Source organism: Dromiciops gliroides, chromosome 1, assembly GCF_019393635.1.
Source record: "Dromiciops gliroides isolate mDroGli1 chromosome 1, mDroGli1.pri, whole genome shotgun sequence".
NCBI lineage: Eukaryota > Metazoa > Chordata > Mammalia > Microbiotheria > Microbiotheriidae > Dromiciops > Dromiciops gliroides.
This window is the reverse complement of record NC_057861.1, coordinates 263057300-263073666: the sequence shown is the minus strand read 5'-3', so window position 1 is coordinate 263073666 and position 16367 is coordinate 263057300. Positions and strand designations below refer to the sequence as shown.

The 16367-nt window shown below is 36.5% G+C and overlaps 1 protein-coding gene across 1 annotated transcript in view; it reads right to left on the bottom strand.

Annotated features, from left to right (window-relative positions):
- Nucleotides 1-16367, bottom strand: part of RP1 (RP1 axonemal microtubule associated) — a 715393-nt gene that overhangs the window by 550761 nt on the left and 148265 nt on the right. The window contains exons 14-16 of the mRNA XM_043976222.1: nucleotides 8650-8759; nucleotides 7614-7790; nucleotides 3892-4104 (exon numbers count right to left, since the gene is read on the bottom strand). Of these exons, the coding sequence (XP_043832157.1) occupies nucleotides 3892-4104; nucleotides 7614-7790; nucleotides 8650-8759 (500 nt within the window). The remainder of the gene's footprint in view (nucleotides 1-3891; nucleotides 4105-7613; nucleotides 7791-8649; nucleotides 8760-16367) is intronic.

The following is a 16367-nucleotide window of genomic DNA, read 5'->3' as shown; positions in this document are numbered from 1 at the left end:
CTGGATTCAGGAGGACCTGAGTTCAAATCAGACCTCAGACACTTGACACTTCCTAGCTGTGTGACCCTGGGCAAGTCACTTAAACCCTCACTGCCCAGAAAAACAAACAAACAAAAACAGCAGGTTCACCAAGTTTCAGCATTGTTAATATAATCAGACAAGGAGGAAGGACTTAAGTCAATTAAGTTCTTCCAGAATGGGGAGAAGAGTAGAGTTGCTGAAACCCATGAATGCTGAATGGTTAGGCTAGGTTCCTTGCCTCACCCCCAAACCCTCAAGCACAGGGGAAGCCAATACACAAAAATGAATGACAAATCTATAAGTGCCACTCCTGACACAAAAGGAATTCTACCAACTCCAGCCTTTAGCCTTCTCTAATATACTCGTGATTAATGTGCTCCAAGGCACATGGCGGGGTCTGTTTACCCTGAACTGGTATAAATGTAAACAGTTCCATCCAACTCTCTTCAGTCTCAACATGAAAAACAAACAAACAAACAAACAAAGCACATGTAAATAAAGCCTTTGACTGTCCCCACCACTCTGAATCATTCTAGAGTCTGGATGAAGACTAGGTCCTACTTCGTGGTTACGTATTCAGCTTCTATTCCCAGAACTAGACCAAGCCTTGGACCTGAGGGTAGCAGAGAGGGCAATACATAGACCTTCTTGTATTATTTTGGGACAAATGAATATTCCATCACTGATTTGAGTGCTAATCAATAAACACTGTAATCAACTTAGAGGTGATTATGGATGTGTTTCTGTTCTTTGAGACTTAGAGCCAGAACATTACATGGTCCAAGAGAAAAGCCTAGAATTACAAAACAGAATATAGCAAAAATTGGGCAAATATAGCAGGTCAGAGGGCAGCCTATCAAAAATAATTAAAAGAGGCAGGTGCCTGTGAATGCAGGAAGCTTTGGGAAGGCTCCTACTGACCTCTAACATTTCCATTAGATAGGACTTGGACTGAGAACAACCTGAGATTGAATCCTGCCCCTGATGATTTTGGAAGACCTCATCCTCTATGGCACTGAACAGTGTCATGTAACCCCAGGCAAATCATTTAATCTCTCTGAGTCACTTTCCTACCTCACAAAGCTGTGGTGAGGATCAAAAGAGGTAACATATGGAAAGTGCTTTGCACATTAAAGTGCTATGTAAATGATAGGTATCACCATCATTTTCATCATTATACATACAATTATTATCTAGCATTTAGACTTGGACAGACTTTGAGAGATGGTGGAGGAGAGAAGGGCCTGGCATGCTATAGTCCATGAAATTACAAAGAGTTAGACATGACTGAGTCACTAAACAACAACAAGCAATACCTGTAAAGAATATAATACTACAACTAGCTTGAGTCAGAAACTACCTTGACACTAATGCCTATTTATTCTCTCTTGGGAATCAACTTGTATTTTTAATAACCATTATGTATACCCAGCTTTAATATGTTGCATCTCAAATGTTTTTTTTTATTCAGATTAAAATAAATGTTAGCTCATCAACATAATTTCAGCACTTATGCCTTTTGCCCTCAATGAATAAATATATGTATGTTTACACCAGATTCTTCTTCAAAGGAGCTAAGAAAATAATGATATGGGAATTCCCTCCAGTGGCCCAATTCAGAACCAACCTATTCTATCCTCTTCAGTTCTTATCCACATCTCTCCATATATCCCCAACAGAAGATTCATCTCTGGAGATGGAGGCTTTCCTCTGGGTCACGTCTATATTCTATGGGTAATGGCGGACTACTAATTGGACTATTTGCCCATCCTTCACTCTTTCCAAATGACTTGTGCCACCTATTCCAACAATATATTTTTTTTGTAGGACAATGAGCGGTAAGTGACTTGCCCAGGGTTATACAGCTTAGTAAGTGTCAAATGTCAGAGGCTGGATTTGAATTCAGGGACTCCTGAATCCAGGGCAAGTGCTTTATCCACTGTGCCACCTAGATGCCCCCAACAATATCTTTTTTCAACGAGATCTCTTATACTGTTTCTGAAATGTACTTGACCCCATCATGCATCTCTCCATCACCTTTTTCATTCATCTACCTACAACTTTGATCCTTAAAAAATAATCTTGTTCCAAGATTTCAACCATACTGCACCAAAAATCCAAAAAGAGAAAGAAAGGGGAATGGCATGGAACTAAGAGTAGTGTGCGACCCAGTGGAAGAGAAGTCAATGAGTTACCCTCTTACTTGCCCCAATCTAATGCTTAGCTCAATTTCATACAACTCTTCTTGAACATCTGCCAACATATTTGGCCCAGGGGAAAAAATGTGAAGTAATCGTATTTTGTCTTTGGTAGTCTCTCACTTCCCATCTCAGTATCTTTTTTCCCTGGTGAGGCCACTGATTCCTCCTAGCTCACCATACTGTGCTTCATTTGCCTTTACATAAGCCTCCTTGAATATGATGATAAAGAGATAGCATGTTAAAGGAAAAAAGCACCATACTTGAAGCCAGTAGAGACCAGCATTCAAATATACCTCAAGCATTTAGTAGCTGCCTGACCATGTCATTTCCCTGAGGCCCAGCTTCCTCATCTGTAAAAATGAGGATAATAATACCTACAGTATTGACCTCAAAGGATTATTGTAAAGACCAAATGAGTTATATCTTGAACAGATATTCATTATCTTAGAAAATGAATTGGATCATGATTGAACAGAAGGAAAGTGATATGGATCACTTTGGGAAATTGCACAGTATTTTTAATGAAGTCAAACTTCTCTCTGAAACAAAAGCTCCATTATTTTGTAACATCAATTTTCTTCCAGTGATAGGTGTGAGTCATGAAATACTACAGTATCCAAATAATTAAAGTTGTAGCTAAAGCCCAAAGGACAGTGGAGAGGAATACATTTAATGAGAGTAGATTTAATGTATTGCCAGTGAAGAATTATGTAGCAGGAAACAATGTAAAGGATATCATGAAAGGGATGTCTCATACAGAATGAGAAGGCGTGGATCGGTTGCAGTCTGCACCTTGGGGGAAAACCCTACCTCAGTGAGATCACAGATTAAATATGATTTTTTTAGAATGATAATCCAATGAAAATATATGGTATTCATTCCTTCCAGAGACATTTATATTTTAATACATTAATTATCAATATTGATCTAAAATTGTGATTGATACTATCCTCTGCCCTAGCCTACCTAATTTCTTTTAATCTTACTATGGATGTAGAAGGAGGACACATAGGAAGAAGTATAATTTTGCATTTTTCCTTCACCATAACAACTCATGAAATACTTATGTGGCCAACCTAGAGATATCTTTCTCCTTAGTTAAGTTGGTCCTCAACAAATACAGTCTATCACCAGTATCACACTCAAAGATTTTCCAACATGGAAGAACAGTACAAAAGGTTTTTTTTGTTTTGTTTTTTTTACCTACAAGACATAGTCTTCAAGAACAAAAAGAGGGTTAACACATACCACAATTAGGTTGAGGAGTAAGGCTTTTATGGACACTTGAAAACAAAACAAAACAAAAAAGCTATTAAAACTCAAAGAAAAAAAAACTCTAGTGTCAGGGTTTCAGATGTATGCAGGCCTATTTGGTGACAAGGATGTCCCTCAAATAAGGTGACATCTTTCTCACCAAACATGCCCCTGCTTTCAAATAAATGTCTACTTACTAAACATATTTTAAAGCCAATTCTCATTATTGACAATCTTATAAATAACTGGCTACTCAGAAGTGCCATCCCTATATAAAATTCACATGCCACCCTCCCAGGATGCTCATGATTTTAAAAATAAATAAATAAAAGACCCCAAAACACTGTGTTCATTTCTATTATTGGCAAATTACTTAAACATTTGCTGAGAAAAAAAAATGAGAGCAGATGCTTACTCTTCCATCACATTGGCCATTCTTGATCCTGAGAAACATTCTTGGATTTTTCACACTTTCAAACATGCAAACCCCAGAGCTGATTTTATGTACTTTCCAGTGGGATTCTGCAGACTGATTTCCTGCACCACTGCAGCTCCCATCGGACTGGAGGGTCAGCGCCTGGCATAAGCTTGTGGTGAGCAGAACTATAGCACTGTTGTGGAACACACCCTTTAAAGCAATTGATAGAAGGTTTAAGCATTAAGTAACAGTCTCATTCTTCCTTCTGTTGTCTAGGATACTATTCTCTGACAAAGATTCCTGATCTGAACATCTTGGGAAGAGCAGAATAATATAGCAACAAGAGTGGCAAAAAGCAAAGGCAACAAAATTAGGCTCATATCCCATCCCTGCTATTAACTTGCTCTGGGACTTTGTACAAATCACTGAGCCTCCCTGGATTTTAGTTTTCTCCCCTAAAATTAGGAATTAAATAAGGAGCCTAAGAAGTATTCAGAAAAATGTGGGGAGACTTACATGAGCTGATGCAGGGTAAAGTAAGCAGAACCAGGAGGGAAAAAATTCTACACAAGGACGACAACAACGGAAAGGGAAAGAATAAAAAAACAAAACTGGATGCTACATAATTATAATAGCCAGAGAAAAGTTAAGAAAATATATACTTCTATCCTTTCATTGAAGAGTTGAGAGACTACAGATATGGAATGTTACTTATGTCGTCAAATATGGTGAAAGCTTTCATTTTGCTAAACTGTTTTTATTTTATTTTTTAATCTTTGATACAAGAAAAAGCTCACTACGGTTGGGGAGGAGAAAGGACTATATTTGGAAATAAGTATGATGTAAAAATTCATCTCTAGAACCAAAAATGGAAGAAAATAAATGAACCAATTATTATTAGAAAAATAAAAACTTCAGGGGAAAAATTAGGGTGCTAGACTAGATCTCTAAGGTCCAACCCATATCTAAATCTTCACTTCCATTATCTGACCAAGAGGTAACTATGGACACATGAGAAAAAAGATTTGTTCTGGAACCACCAACTATATGTGCCCAATCAGAGCAATAGTGGCCCTTTTTATTCAATCACATCAAATATATTTTCTCACCAGTCAAGAACTTCACAGGATCCCTTTTACCAACATTAATATCTACTCAAAAGGAAAAACACTGATATGTAACAGTCTTATGAAGCAGAAGAAAAATGAGATCGTCTAGCATGTGAACCTTAGGAAAATGAGCTTGAATTCTCAGTTCCCAAATAAATTAACCAAATATGTTGTTCTCTTCATTGAGGAACTACAACAAAATTCTGTTGCCAAGATGGAAGAGTGAGGAAGGAATTCCCTATAGTCCTCCCAAATTCCTCTCCAAACAACTTGAAAACTGCCACAAAACCAATTTGGGGGGAAGGGCGGAAGAACTGCTTATCAACACAGCAGGAAAGGTCTGTCTTACTGGGGTGGAAGGGGAATAAGGTCAGAGAGCAGCAAGGCAGAATACACAGCAGAGAGTCTGAAGAGAGATTCTGAGGTCTGGGGCAATCCATCAGCAAGGCCCCACCCCCATGAAAGCCAGCAGCCCTGGATGTAAGCAAATAGTCCATTAAGCCCCAACCCCAACATAAGCCATCAGCAAGACCTTACCTTCATTGCTTACCAGAAGAGAGGCCCTTGTTCCCAGGGGCTGGCCAACAATGAGACCATAACCCTAGGGTCATCCAACAGTTAGATCTTTCCTCCAGGGCCAGCCAGCAGAGAGGCCCTACCTCCATAGCAACCCAGCACCAAGTCACAAAATAGGCACAAAAATGAGTAAAAAAAAAAAAAAGAACTTGACTATAGAAAGTTACTATGGTGACAGGGAGAAACAAGGCACAAACTTAGAAGAGAACTATGTCAAAATAGCTACATGTGAAGCCTCAAAGAAAAATGTAATTTGGTCCTGGGCCCCAAAAGAACTCCTGTAAGAGCTTTAAAAAGTATTTAAAAAAGCAAATTAGGGAAGTAGTAGAAAAGTAGGAAAAGAAATGAGTAATGCAAAAGAATCATGAAAAAAGATCCAATAGCTTGGTAAAAGAAACACAAAAAATGAAAAAATATATATACAAAAGCTCACTGAAGAAAATAATTCCTTTAAAAATTTAACTGGGCAAGTGAAAGCTAATGACTCCATGAGACATCAATTTACAATGAAACAAAGTCAAAAGAAGGAAATGCAAAATTTCTCATTGGAAAAATAAGAGATGTGGAAAACACATCTAGGAGACATAATATAAAAAATATTGGGCTATCTCAAATCCATGATTAAAAAACAAACAAAGAAACCTGGTTAGCACCTTTCAAGAAATTATCAAGGAAAACTCCCTGATATGGTAGAACCAACAGGAAAAATAGAAATCGAAAGAATCTACCTAACAAGACTTGAAAGTGAAAACTCCCAGGAACATCATACTAAATCAACAATCAATTGGGAATCTAGAAAATTCTCACCATACAAAGCAAGGAAACTTTCTTGAGATTTTTGATGGTTTTATTGAAGGAAAGAAGGCAAATTTGATTCCAAAACAAATGTTCTACAGCCTATAACTATTTTTATTGATTTATCCACTACCAAGCCAAAGAATCATAGAATTTTAGAGCTAAATGAGACCTTAGTAATCATGAAGTCTAGTTTCCTCATTTTACACATGAAGAAATTGGTCTCAGAATGGTTAAATGATATATAGGGATTTCAGCCAGTCAACTAGGCAACATTATATGCCTAGAAGTGGACTAAGTGCTAGAGGCATTGTGCTAAGAATAAAAACTTTATAGGTCCTTCAGTAAAACCTTCTCATTTCACCAAAAAAAAAAAAAAAACCACCAGAAAAGAAACTGAGGCTGAAAGACATAAAGTGACTTGCCCAAAGTCATACAGGCAATATATGACAAAGTCAGGATTCCAATCCATATCCTGTGTCCAAAAGTTCTATGCATTTGCCACTCAAACAGGTTACTAAAGGTTATATATAACTAGTTAGTGATAGAACTAGAACCCAGGTTTCCTGAATCTAAATCCAAGCCCTTTCTACTACACCACAACCATACCCCTAAAAGAATATTCTAATGCACTTTAATCATATTTCATTGCCTTGTATTTAAACACTTGTCAATTTTTAATGTAGTTTCATCTTGACAAATGTATAGGTATTCAACATAGTTTTATGCTTAAGTTCAAAATGACTTAAAAAGGGAAAGGCATGAGCCTTAAATTTTTTCATCACCAAGTTTATGCAACAGGAAAAACTTTAAAGGTTATAATTCAGTTAAAAATATGGAACCTACAAATTTGATCAGCTTCCAAATTCAGGTTCTCCCATATCCCCATAATGTCCACTGTTTTAATTCCTTCAGTCATAATTCTAACTTTCAGCATCTATTATATGAGACATTACTCTGATCACAATTCAATTATGTCCTGACCTCATAGCCCTACTCTCCTCAGCCAATGGATGAAAAAGAGCAGGTTTTTTCCGGGGACACATACACTGAACAGCACATATCCCTAAATGCTAGAAGTTTATGCAAAACATTATGGCAGGAGATATGAGCGCCACCTAGTGGGAAACTTTCTGACTTCTGCAAAATGATTTTAATTACTGAAAGGTTTTTTGTTTTTTTAATTGAAGAAGGTAAACCATTGTTATCATTTCTTTAGATAACTTTACTGAGTCTTACCTTAGCATATATCACAAATTCTTTTGAGAGCCCTGCATAACTGTCTGTCGATTCATCTGCTACTTTGCCTTGACCATTGAAAGCAAGCGTGTGACCAGGGACCCTTACTGATTCCAGAATGGCACAGCGATTGGGCAGATAGAGCACCTGAAGTTCACACATAACTCCATCATTTGCCTAGAATAGAAAACTCTGAATCAGTAAAATGAATTAAATTAAAGAACACAGCCTGAATCTAAGCCCATAAAGGGTTTAATTTTTTAAAAATATTTTTATTGTCCCATAGTAATATAATGTCATTGGTGTTGTCCATGATAGGGCACCATTTTCAACCATAATCATTCTTCAGCACACCTGAGATGCACGCATGCAGCGCAAGTACAATGTGCCATATCATAAGCTACTCTTAAAATTTGACTGAGTAATATAAATAACAGTCCTTAAAAGGAATTCCCCTTATTGTGCTGAATTATAGCACCTGAAGTGATTGTCAAGGGTCACTTAGCCAATACTTCTTCCTTTGGGCAGGCATTGATACTTATGAAACTTATATTTCTAGGTATTCTATAATGGCTAGATAATTCCAAAATATTCTGTAATGTTTTGTACAGTGGAAAGAACATTGGCTCTGAAATCAAAAGACCTGAGTTCAAATCTTGTCTCTGACACTCCCTGTGTAACTGTGGACAAGTCATTTAAACTTCCTGGTCCTCAGTTTCCTAACCTGCAAAATTAAGACAGCAAAACCAAATGGCTTCTGAGGTTCCATGCATACCTATATCCATTTTAATCTTAATTTATTTATATTAATTGTTCTTAAATCATGCTGGTAAAATAAATGACTAATTTTTTCATTCAGAACCTCTTAATTTAACCAGAAAGAAATGACAATTACAAACTTGAGAAATCCACAGATGAACAAAAAACTAAATCAGAAAGTTCTATAAAATTATTTAATGAAAATAATCATTTCCATTTTGTTTTTAAAAGATAAAAAGTATTAGTAATCTTTGACAGTAAAAAAAATAACACATACCATTCCAGTGGCCATTCCAGAGACATTATCAAGGCCAAGAGAAAGATTTCTTGTCTGATGACTTTGGAAAATGCATATATTTCCTCTTTTGACAATAACATCAAAAAGACCTTAAAAATATTTAAGATATTGATAAATATTTTTTCTTTGCAATGTGCTTTTAAATTTTTTGTTCTGATTTTAAGGAATACCAGAAAATAGAAAACATTTCCATATATGAAGGAGAGCAAAGAAGAGATTCTACATGTGAAAATCTAAATTTCTATTATGTATAACTTGCTTTTTAAAAATCAAAAGAATATAATATAAAATCATTCTTTTCATTTTAAATACATTTTACTGATATCTTGTGTTTTGACATAGTCAAAATTTTCCCTATTGCCCCACCTCCCAGAGCCAGTTTATATAACAAACAAGATTTGTTTAAAAAACAAAAAAAGGAAGAGAAAAAAATCGGCAAATTCAATCAATGTATCAAAAAAGTCTGAAAATATATATACTGTTCCACACTCATACATGTTCCCCCTTTGCAAAGTAGTGGGGTAGGGGTGTCTTGTCACATCTCTTCTTTGGAGTTACTCTTATTCTTTAGAATTTTGCAACATTCACTTTTTTTCCTTTTTTTTCTTTTTCTTTTTTTCTTTTTTTTTTGGGGGGGGGTGAGGCAATTGGGGTTAAGTGACTTGCCCAGGGTCACACAGCTAGTAAGTGTTAAGTATCTGAGGCCAGATTTAACTCAGGTCCTCCTGACTCCAGGGCCACCCCTTAGTTGCCCCCTCTTTTTCTTTTTCGGGGGTGTGGTTTTCCTTTCCATCTACATTGCTTGTAGTCATTGTGTATATCAACATATTTTTTTCCAAACTGTCCTTGTTATCAGTTTTCTTCTGAACTTCCTTCAGTTCTCTTCTATGTATTTAAAAAAGCTTTCAATGGCAATATTTTCTGTTCTTTTCTTCTTTTTAGCAGTCTTATCACTAACTGACTAAATTCCACCAAAAAAAAAAATCCTCTAAATTACAGAAAAATAATCCTTGTAACAAATAAATAGAAGCATGCAAAAAATATCATAAATTTACTATAACTAAAAATAGATAAACAATTCACTTTTATGGAGGACTTTTTTTTTTGAAAATATGGCTTGAGGGCAGCTAGGTGGCGCAGTGGATAGAGCACAGGCCCTAGAATCAGGAGTACCTGAGTTCAAATCCGGCCTCAGACACTTAACACTTACTAGCTGTGTGACCCTAGGCAAGTCACTTAACCCCAATTGCCTCACTAAAAAAAAAAAAAGAAAAGAAAAGAAAAAGAAACTATGTCTTGCAAATTTGATTTTCTTTCAAACTATATGTTACTGTTGATTTGTCAGGTTAAACATTCTTCATTAGTCAAAGTAATCAGCAGGTCTGGATTACAAATTATATAGACTATCCATGGAAAAATTTTAATTCAAAAGTTACTTTTCCACTAATTCAGTATGTTTCTGAGCCACTTCTCAGACAATATCAGGGCATGCAAATGAATTTTAATAAGAGTAAAGTATAATAAAATAAAATAAACAACACATGCTATATTCCAAACACAAATTGAAATAACTTGGGGATTAACAACTGGTTTCAATTTTACACACCAATGCTCCCTTCCAACTATATTTGGCCATTATTCAGAACTGACAAATTGCTACAAGATTCATTTTTCTTAGCAACAAAGAACAATGACTACCATCTCTTTTTTTAATAAAAGCAATTCAAAGTTTGAGGAGAAGATTTAGGAAATGCAATTTTTTTTAACCTACCATCCCTCCAAATATAAAAGTCTTCCAAAACTCTACAAACGACTTCAACAGTAAGGGGATCCAGAAATAAATCATTTTTTTCCCTCATCTACCAACATAGTCTATCCCAGCTCCTTTTCATCTAGGTTACCAGTACTTGCTTACCTAAAGTGAACTGGAGAGTTTTTATTATTAACTGGAAATTTAAGCTCCACTCAAACATTCATTTTTATTTAGAATTGAACACATAATTGCCTAAGGTTTCCACTGCTTATATCTGTGCAAAGTCAAAGGTAAACAAATGTGGGATAACTTGTCCAGAATATGCGCAACCTCTTTATTTAATAATAGATCTTATACAAAAATTTTTAAATGGTAGTCCAAAACTGATAAGAATTTCAGATTGTTTATAAATGAACCTTTATTTAAATGAGCCCTCCTTTCAAAAGGTGAAAGACTTGTACATAAACTAAACACCACTTCTCACTGCAAGGGTTCTGCTTAATTAAACTCTAATTTATTTTTATCTTTCTAATAAACTGATTCTTAATGGCTGAGAATTAAAGATCTTCATAAAATGAAACCACATTGATGATACTCCTGGGGGGACAGAGGAGAATGAGGAAAGATCTAAGAAGCAGAAATTTTGATTTCTCATTCTGGTCCTGACATGAACTCTTTTCATTGACCTTGGGCACATCATTTAGTGTCTGTCCCCATGCCTTCATCTGTGAAATCAGGGCAAGAATTCTCAGAAGACTGTTGTTCTGAAGGATTTGCTCATTGTGTGGATTAATGAATTAATGACGGAAGATGTATTTGAAGAACAGAGAAGGGTTACTAAAACTGTGCTAAGAATAATTATCATTTCTTATATTGCATTCTATTTTGATCTAATGAATTCATATAGATATAAAAAACAAAGATGTCCTTAAATATCATGATCTTAATCAGTAAAAGTATAAAAACACAATCATGTCAGCTTTTGGATAAAGTAACCCCAGACATTTTCACTGGTTACCCCTACCCCATCTCCCACCCACCCACCACCACAACCCACCCCCACCCCAGCCCACCCCACCTGCCCAGATTCTCCCTCTGGCCAGAATGCTCTCCCTCCTAACCTTTACCTTCTGGCTTCCCCTGTTTCTTTCGAGTCCCAGCTAAAATCACACATTCTACAAGAAGCCTTTTCGGATCCTCCTTAATTATATATAGTGCCTTCTCTCTGTTATTTCCAATCTATTGTGTATGTAGCTTATATGTACATAGCTGTTTGCATTTTGTCTCTTCCATTAGACTATGAGCTCCTTGAGAGCAATAATTGCCTTCTGCCTTCCTTTTTATCTCCAATTCTTAGCAAAGTGCCTAGCACATAGTAGGAGCTTAATAAGTATTGACTGACATATATCATTTAAAAGTCAATAAATGATTCACATCATTCTTGATTTAAGGCTGTCAAAAATATCAAAATCTGAACCAAATATCTTTCATTATAACTACTTGTGAATGTAAATAAAATGTGTTGGGAGAGTAATAACATACTAAGGAATATCCTTTAGTCCATTCTTTTTGAATTGTGCTGTGCAGTAACATGATACATCTGAAATCAACATCTAATTATTCAGTCAATGTGAAGAGACTCTAATCATGTTACTTACTAAAAGCTCCAATCATGACACTTACTACTAACTCTAATCATTTTCCTTACTACAAACTCTATTCATGCTTCTTACCAGAAATTCTAATCATGATACTACAAACTTCACTCATATAACTTTCTGTAAACTGAAATCATCTTACTTTTCATAAATTCCAATCATGGTGCTTCTTGAGTAGAGGAAATATTCTGAAGCCAATGTGTGCCACCTACCCCATTCATCTCTTCATTGCCTTTTATATCACCTACAACATTGGTTCCAAAATGGTACCATCACAAGATTTACAAACATATAGCATCATTGAAAGAAGACTTATAATAAAGATGTGAGGGTTTGGGGGTTTTTTTGGTTTTTTAGCAAGGAGCCAGTCAGAATCATTAAACACACTGCTCAATCGTTCAAATTCAATCTAATCAATTCTCTTACTCCTATTCAATTCTGGAACTAACTCAATGTCTAACTGCATTGTCTGACTAAAATCTATGAGCTGAAATAATATTTAAATGGACTAGCCAATCAACTAAATGTCTGGACAACTAGCTTTTTTCAAAAATTGAATTTTTCTTTATGGGCTGTTAGGAATGCTAGAGAATCATTTGCCAATGTGCTATATGATGAAATTGAAATGGCACTTAAAATAAATCAGGAACAAGCAGCTGGAACAGCCCAAGCACATACCAAAGAAATCTTTTAAAATCTGTTTAAGTAATCATGGACCTCATTAAGGAAGTCCTGCAATGTTCTGGGCCTTGATGTAATCAGCTCCACATTGTTCACAAACAGGAACATCCTCACCATCTTTAGGGAATATTTTTTTGTGGACCAAGTACAGGGCATCTATGACACCATGCATTTCTCTATTGGATGCTTGACCTTAATAAGATGGTTTTTGACTAAAGGGATGGTTTTTCTGTAGCTGTATATATTATTGCATTCCATATGATCTTCCCATAGGCTTAAAAGACTCCTGGAGAGACAGCCTAGTGGGAAAAGCACTAGCTCTAGATGCAACAAACCCAGGTTCATAACCTCCCTCTAAGTCTCATGATGTGTGTAATTATATTGGACAAAACACAACCTCCCTGCAGATCATTTTCCTCATTTGTAAAATGGGGTATGGAGGAGGGAAAGGAGAAAGGGATAATATGAGCAAGATGACCTATCATGTACCTTCCAATTCTCGATCTGTGATCTTATAAACCTTCTTGGAGGAAAGCTGTTACTTAATATAAGAGGACCAGAGGTATATTAATACATGTTGACTAACTAGCTCTCTTCTCTGTACATGCACGCGCGTGTGTATACTGGCACAGAGGTTAGGGCACTGAGCTTGGAATTGGGAAGACTCATCTTCATGAGTTCAAATCCTGTCTCAGATACTTACTAGCTGTGTGACCCTGGGCAAACCACCTAACCCTGTTTGCCTAAATTCCTCATCTATAAAATGGGCTGGAGAAGGAAATACCAAACCACTCCAATCTCTCTGCAGAAAAAAACTCTAAATGGGATGACTAAGAATCAGACATGACTCAAGCAAGTCAACAACAACAACAATATACAGGTATACTTTACACATGACACATTTTAAATTTAATCTGTATTATCAACATTTTCTCCATCATATTCTTAAGTTTAGACAATCACAAAACAATAAATGAAGCCCTGATTTGTAGCATTTGATTTCCAAGGTGTAAATGCTTACATTGACATTTAATAATCAACTCAGGATGGTATAGGCTGCCACCAGCACATCAATACTTAAGACTATATTTTGTTCTGTTGAATCAAACACCTTTTGTGTTATAATTTTTTTTAAAAAAACAGTATTAAATTTTCTCTAAACCATTAAATCAGCTATGTGAATATCAGGGTGGAATTCTCTAGCAAGCTACCCTAGTGAATCAATTGAAAAAATGTACTTGCTTCCCCTCTAAATTTCATAAAGAACACTCTAAAATTACCTATGGATCACACTCATAAAGGTTTTACAGGAATTTCCTTATCTTTGTAGGAAAGTAGGCCTATGAGCTAGTACTTATTAATGCTCTCAATCACTTTTTAGGGACTAATGAGATCACATGTGACTGAATGCCCCTCTTTTCCCCTCATAAAGATACCTTGTAAAATGGCCACTCCCTGCAACACTTCCAAGATTGAATTGCCTGCAGAACAGATGTCTTCGGTGTGCATTTGTTCTATTCTGGCTGCTATTTCTCAATTTAACTTCTTAACTGGCATTTCAAGTTTGCCTTGAAGCACACTAGCAACTGAGATTCAAAGGATCATAGATTAGTCAGTCAAAAATGAGTCAACTAGAATCTACTAAATGCTTACTCTGTGGCAGGCACTGCACAAAGCACCGGGATACCATGAAACCACAAATCACAGTTCTTGAACTCATGGAGATAACATTAGAATGGTGGAGGGGGGGGGGGAAGGGACAACATATAAACAACTGTGTAGATACAAGATATATATCTGATAAATGGAGGTAATCTCAGGAGGGGGTGGGGCATGGAAGGGGGAGGTGGAGAAGAAGGAAAGGTCTCCAGTTGAGAATTGAATCTTGAAGGAAGCCAGGATGCAGAGACTGGGAGAGAAAAAGAATTCTAGGCATAACCTTGGCCGGGGGGGCGGGGTAGCCAGTAAAAAGCCATAGTGTTAGGAGATAGAATATCATGTGTGAGGAAAAGCAAGGTAGCTAGTCTTGGTGGGTCAAATATTATGTGAAGGTGAGTAGATTGTACAAAAACTGGAAATTTCAAACAGACTGAAATGTCAAACAGAGCACTTTATATTTCACCCTGGAAATAATGAAGTTACTGAAGTTTATTGAATAGAGGGCAAGGGGGGTGGGTAACATGCACTTCTGGAAAATCCCTTTGACAGCTGAATAGGAAAATAGATTGTAGTGAAGAGACTTGAGGCAGGGAAACGACTTGACCAGAAGACTATTGCAACATTCTAGGCATGAGGTGATGAGGGATTGAACCAAGATGGTGACTGGGAGAGGAGAAAAAGGGACATAAACAAGAGAAATCTTGATGGTAAAAAGGATAAGAACACAACAGGTTGGGTATGTGAGATAAGTACAAGGATGACAGTGATGTGGGCCTCAGTGACTGCAAAGAAGATGGTACCCTCAACAGTAATAGTGAAGTTTAGAAGACACAAAAGTTTGGGGGTAAATATACTGATTTCTAAGTTTGTACATGCTGTGTTTGAGAAATCAATGAAATATTTAGTTAAAGAAATACAAAAGGAGCCATGATGAGAGGCTGGAGCTCAGGAAAGAGACTGGGCCTGAATAAATAAAACTGGGAATCATTTGCATAGAGATGATAATTAAATTGATAGAAGGTAGCGAGATCACAGAACAAGTATAGAGGAAAAAGAAAGCAGAGCCCAGGACCCAGGAAAGAACAAAGGTAAATGGAGAAGTGTTTGTCCTGATGAGGAGAAGGCCTTCACTTCATGTGAATAGAGAGTGGTAGAAGATGTCTGACTGATATATGATGGGAAGAGAGGAGACATGGAGCTCTCAAGAAATGGCATAAATTTTATTAGATGAGAAGGTGTGGTGGGGGTGGGTGGGGAGAAGGATCTTTTTTTTTTCTTTTCTTTTTTTTTTTTTTTTTGGTGAGGCAATTGGGGTTAAGTGACTTGCCTGAGGTCACACAGCTAGTAATTGTTAAGTGTCTGAGGCCGGATTTGAACTCAGGTCCTCCTGACTCCAGGGCCAGTGCTCTATCCACTGCGCCACCTAGCTGCCCTGGGAAGGATCTTAAAGGCCATATACTTAATGTCCTTCATTTGACAGATGATAAAACAGAGACCAGAGAGGAAGTAACTAGGTCGTGGTCACTTAGAGTATCAGAATCTAGAATTGAACCAACATCCTCATGCCAAATATAGCACTCTTTCCCCTACATCATGCTGTTTCAAAAATAATGGATCTTTGTCACTGGTAAAGAAAAAAAGCTTCTTAGAGAAACATGGACATATTTGGTCTACCATTCATTTACATGTTTTCTTTCAGTATTAACAACATTCTCTGGTACTGAAAGAACTGACAGATATGATTGCTGAGCCCTTGTCAGTGATACTTGAATGATCAAGGGAAAACAGAGAGTTACCACAAAACTAGAGAAGAACAAACATCTCAATTTTTAAAAAAAAAAGGCAGAGAAAAATGTATGAAAATTATAACCTTGTAAGTCTGATTCAAATCCTGGGAAAATTCTCAAATTAATCAAAAAAAGATGATTGGCAAATATACTAAATGG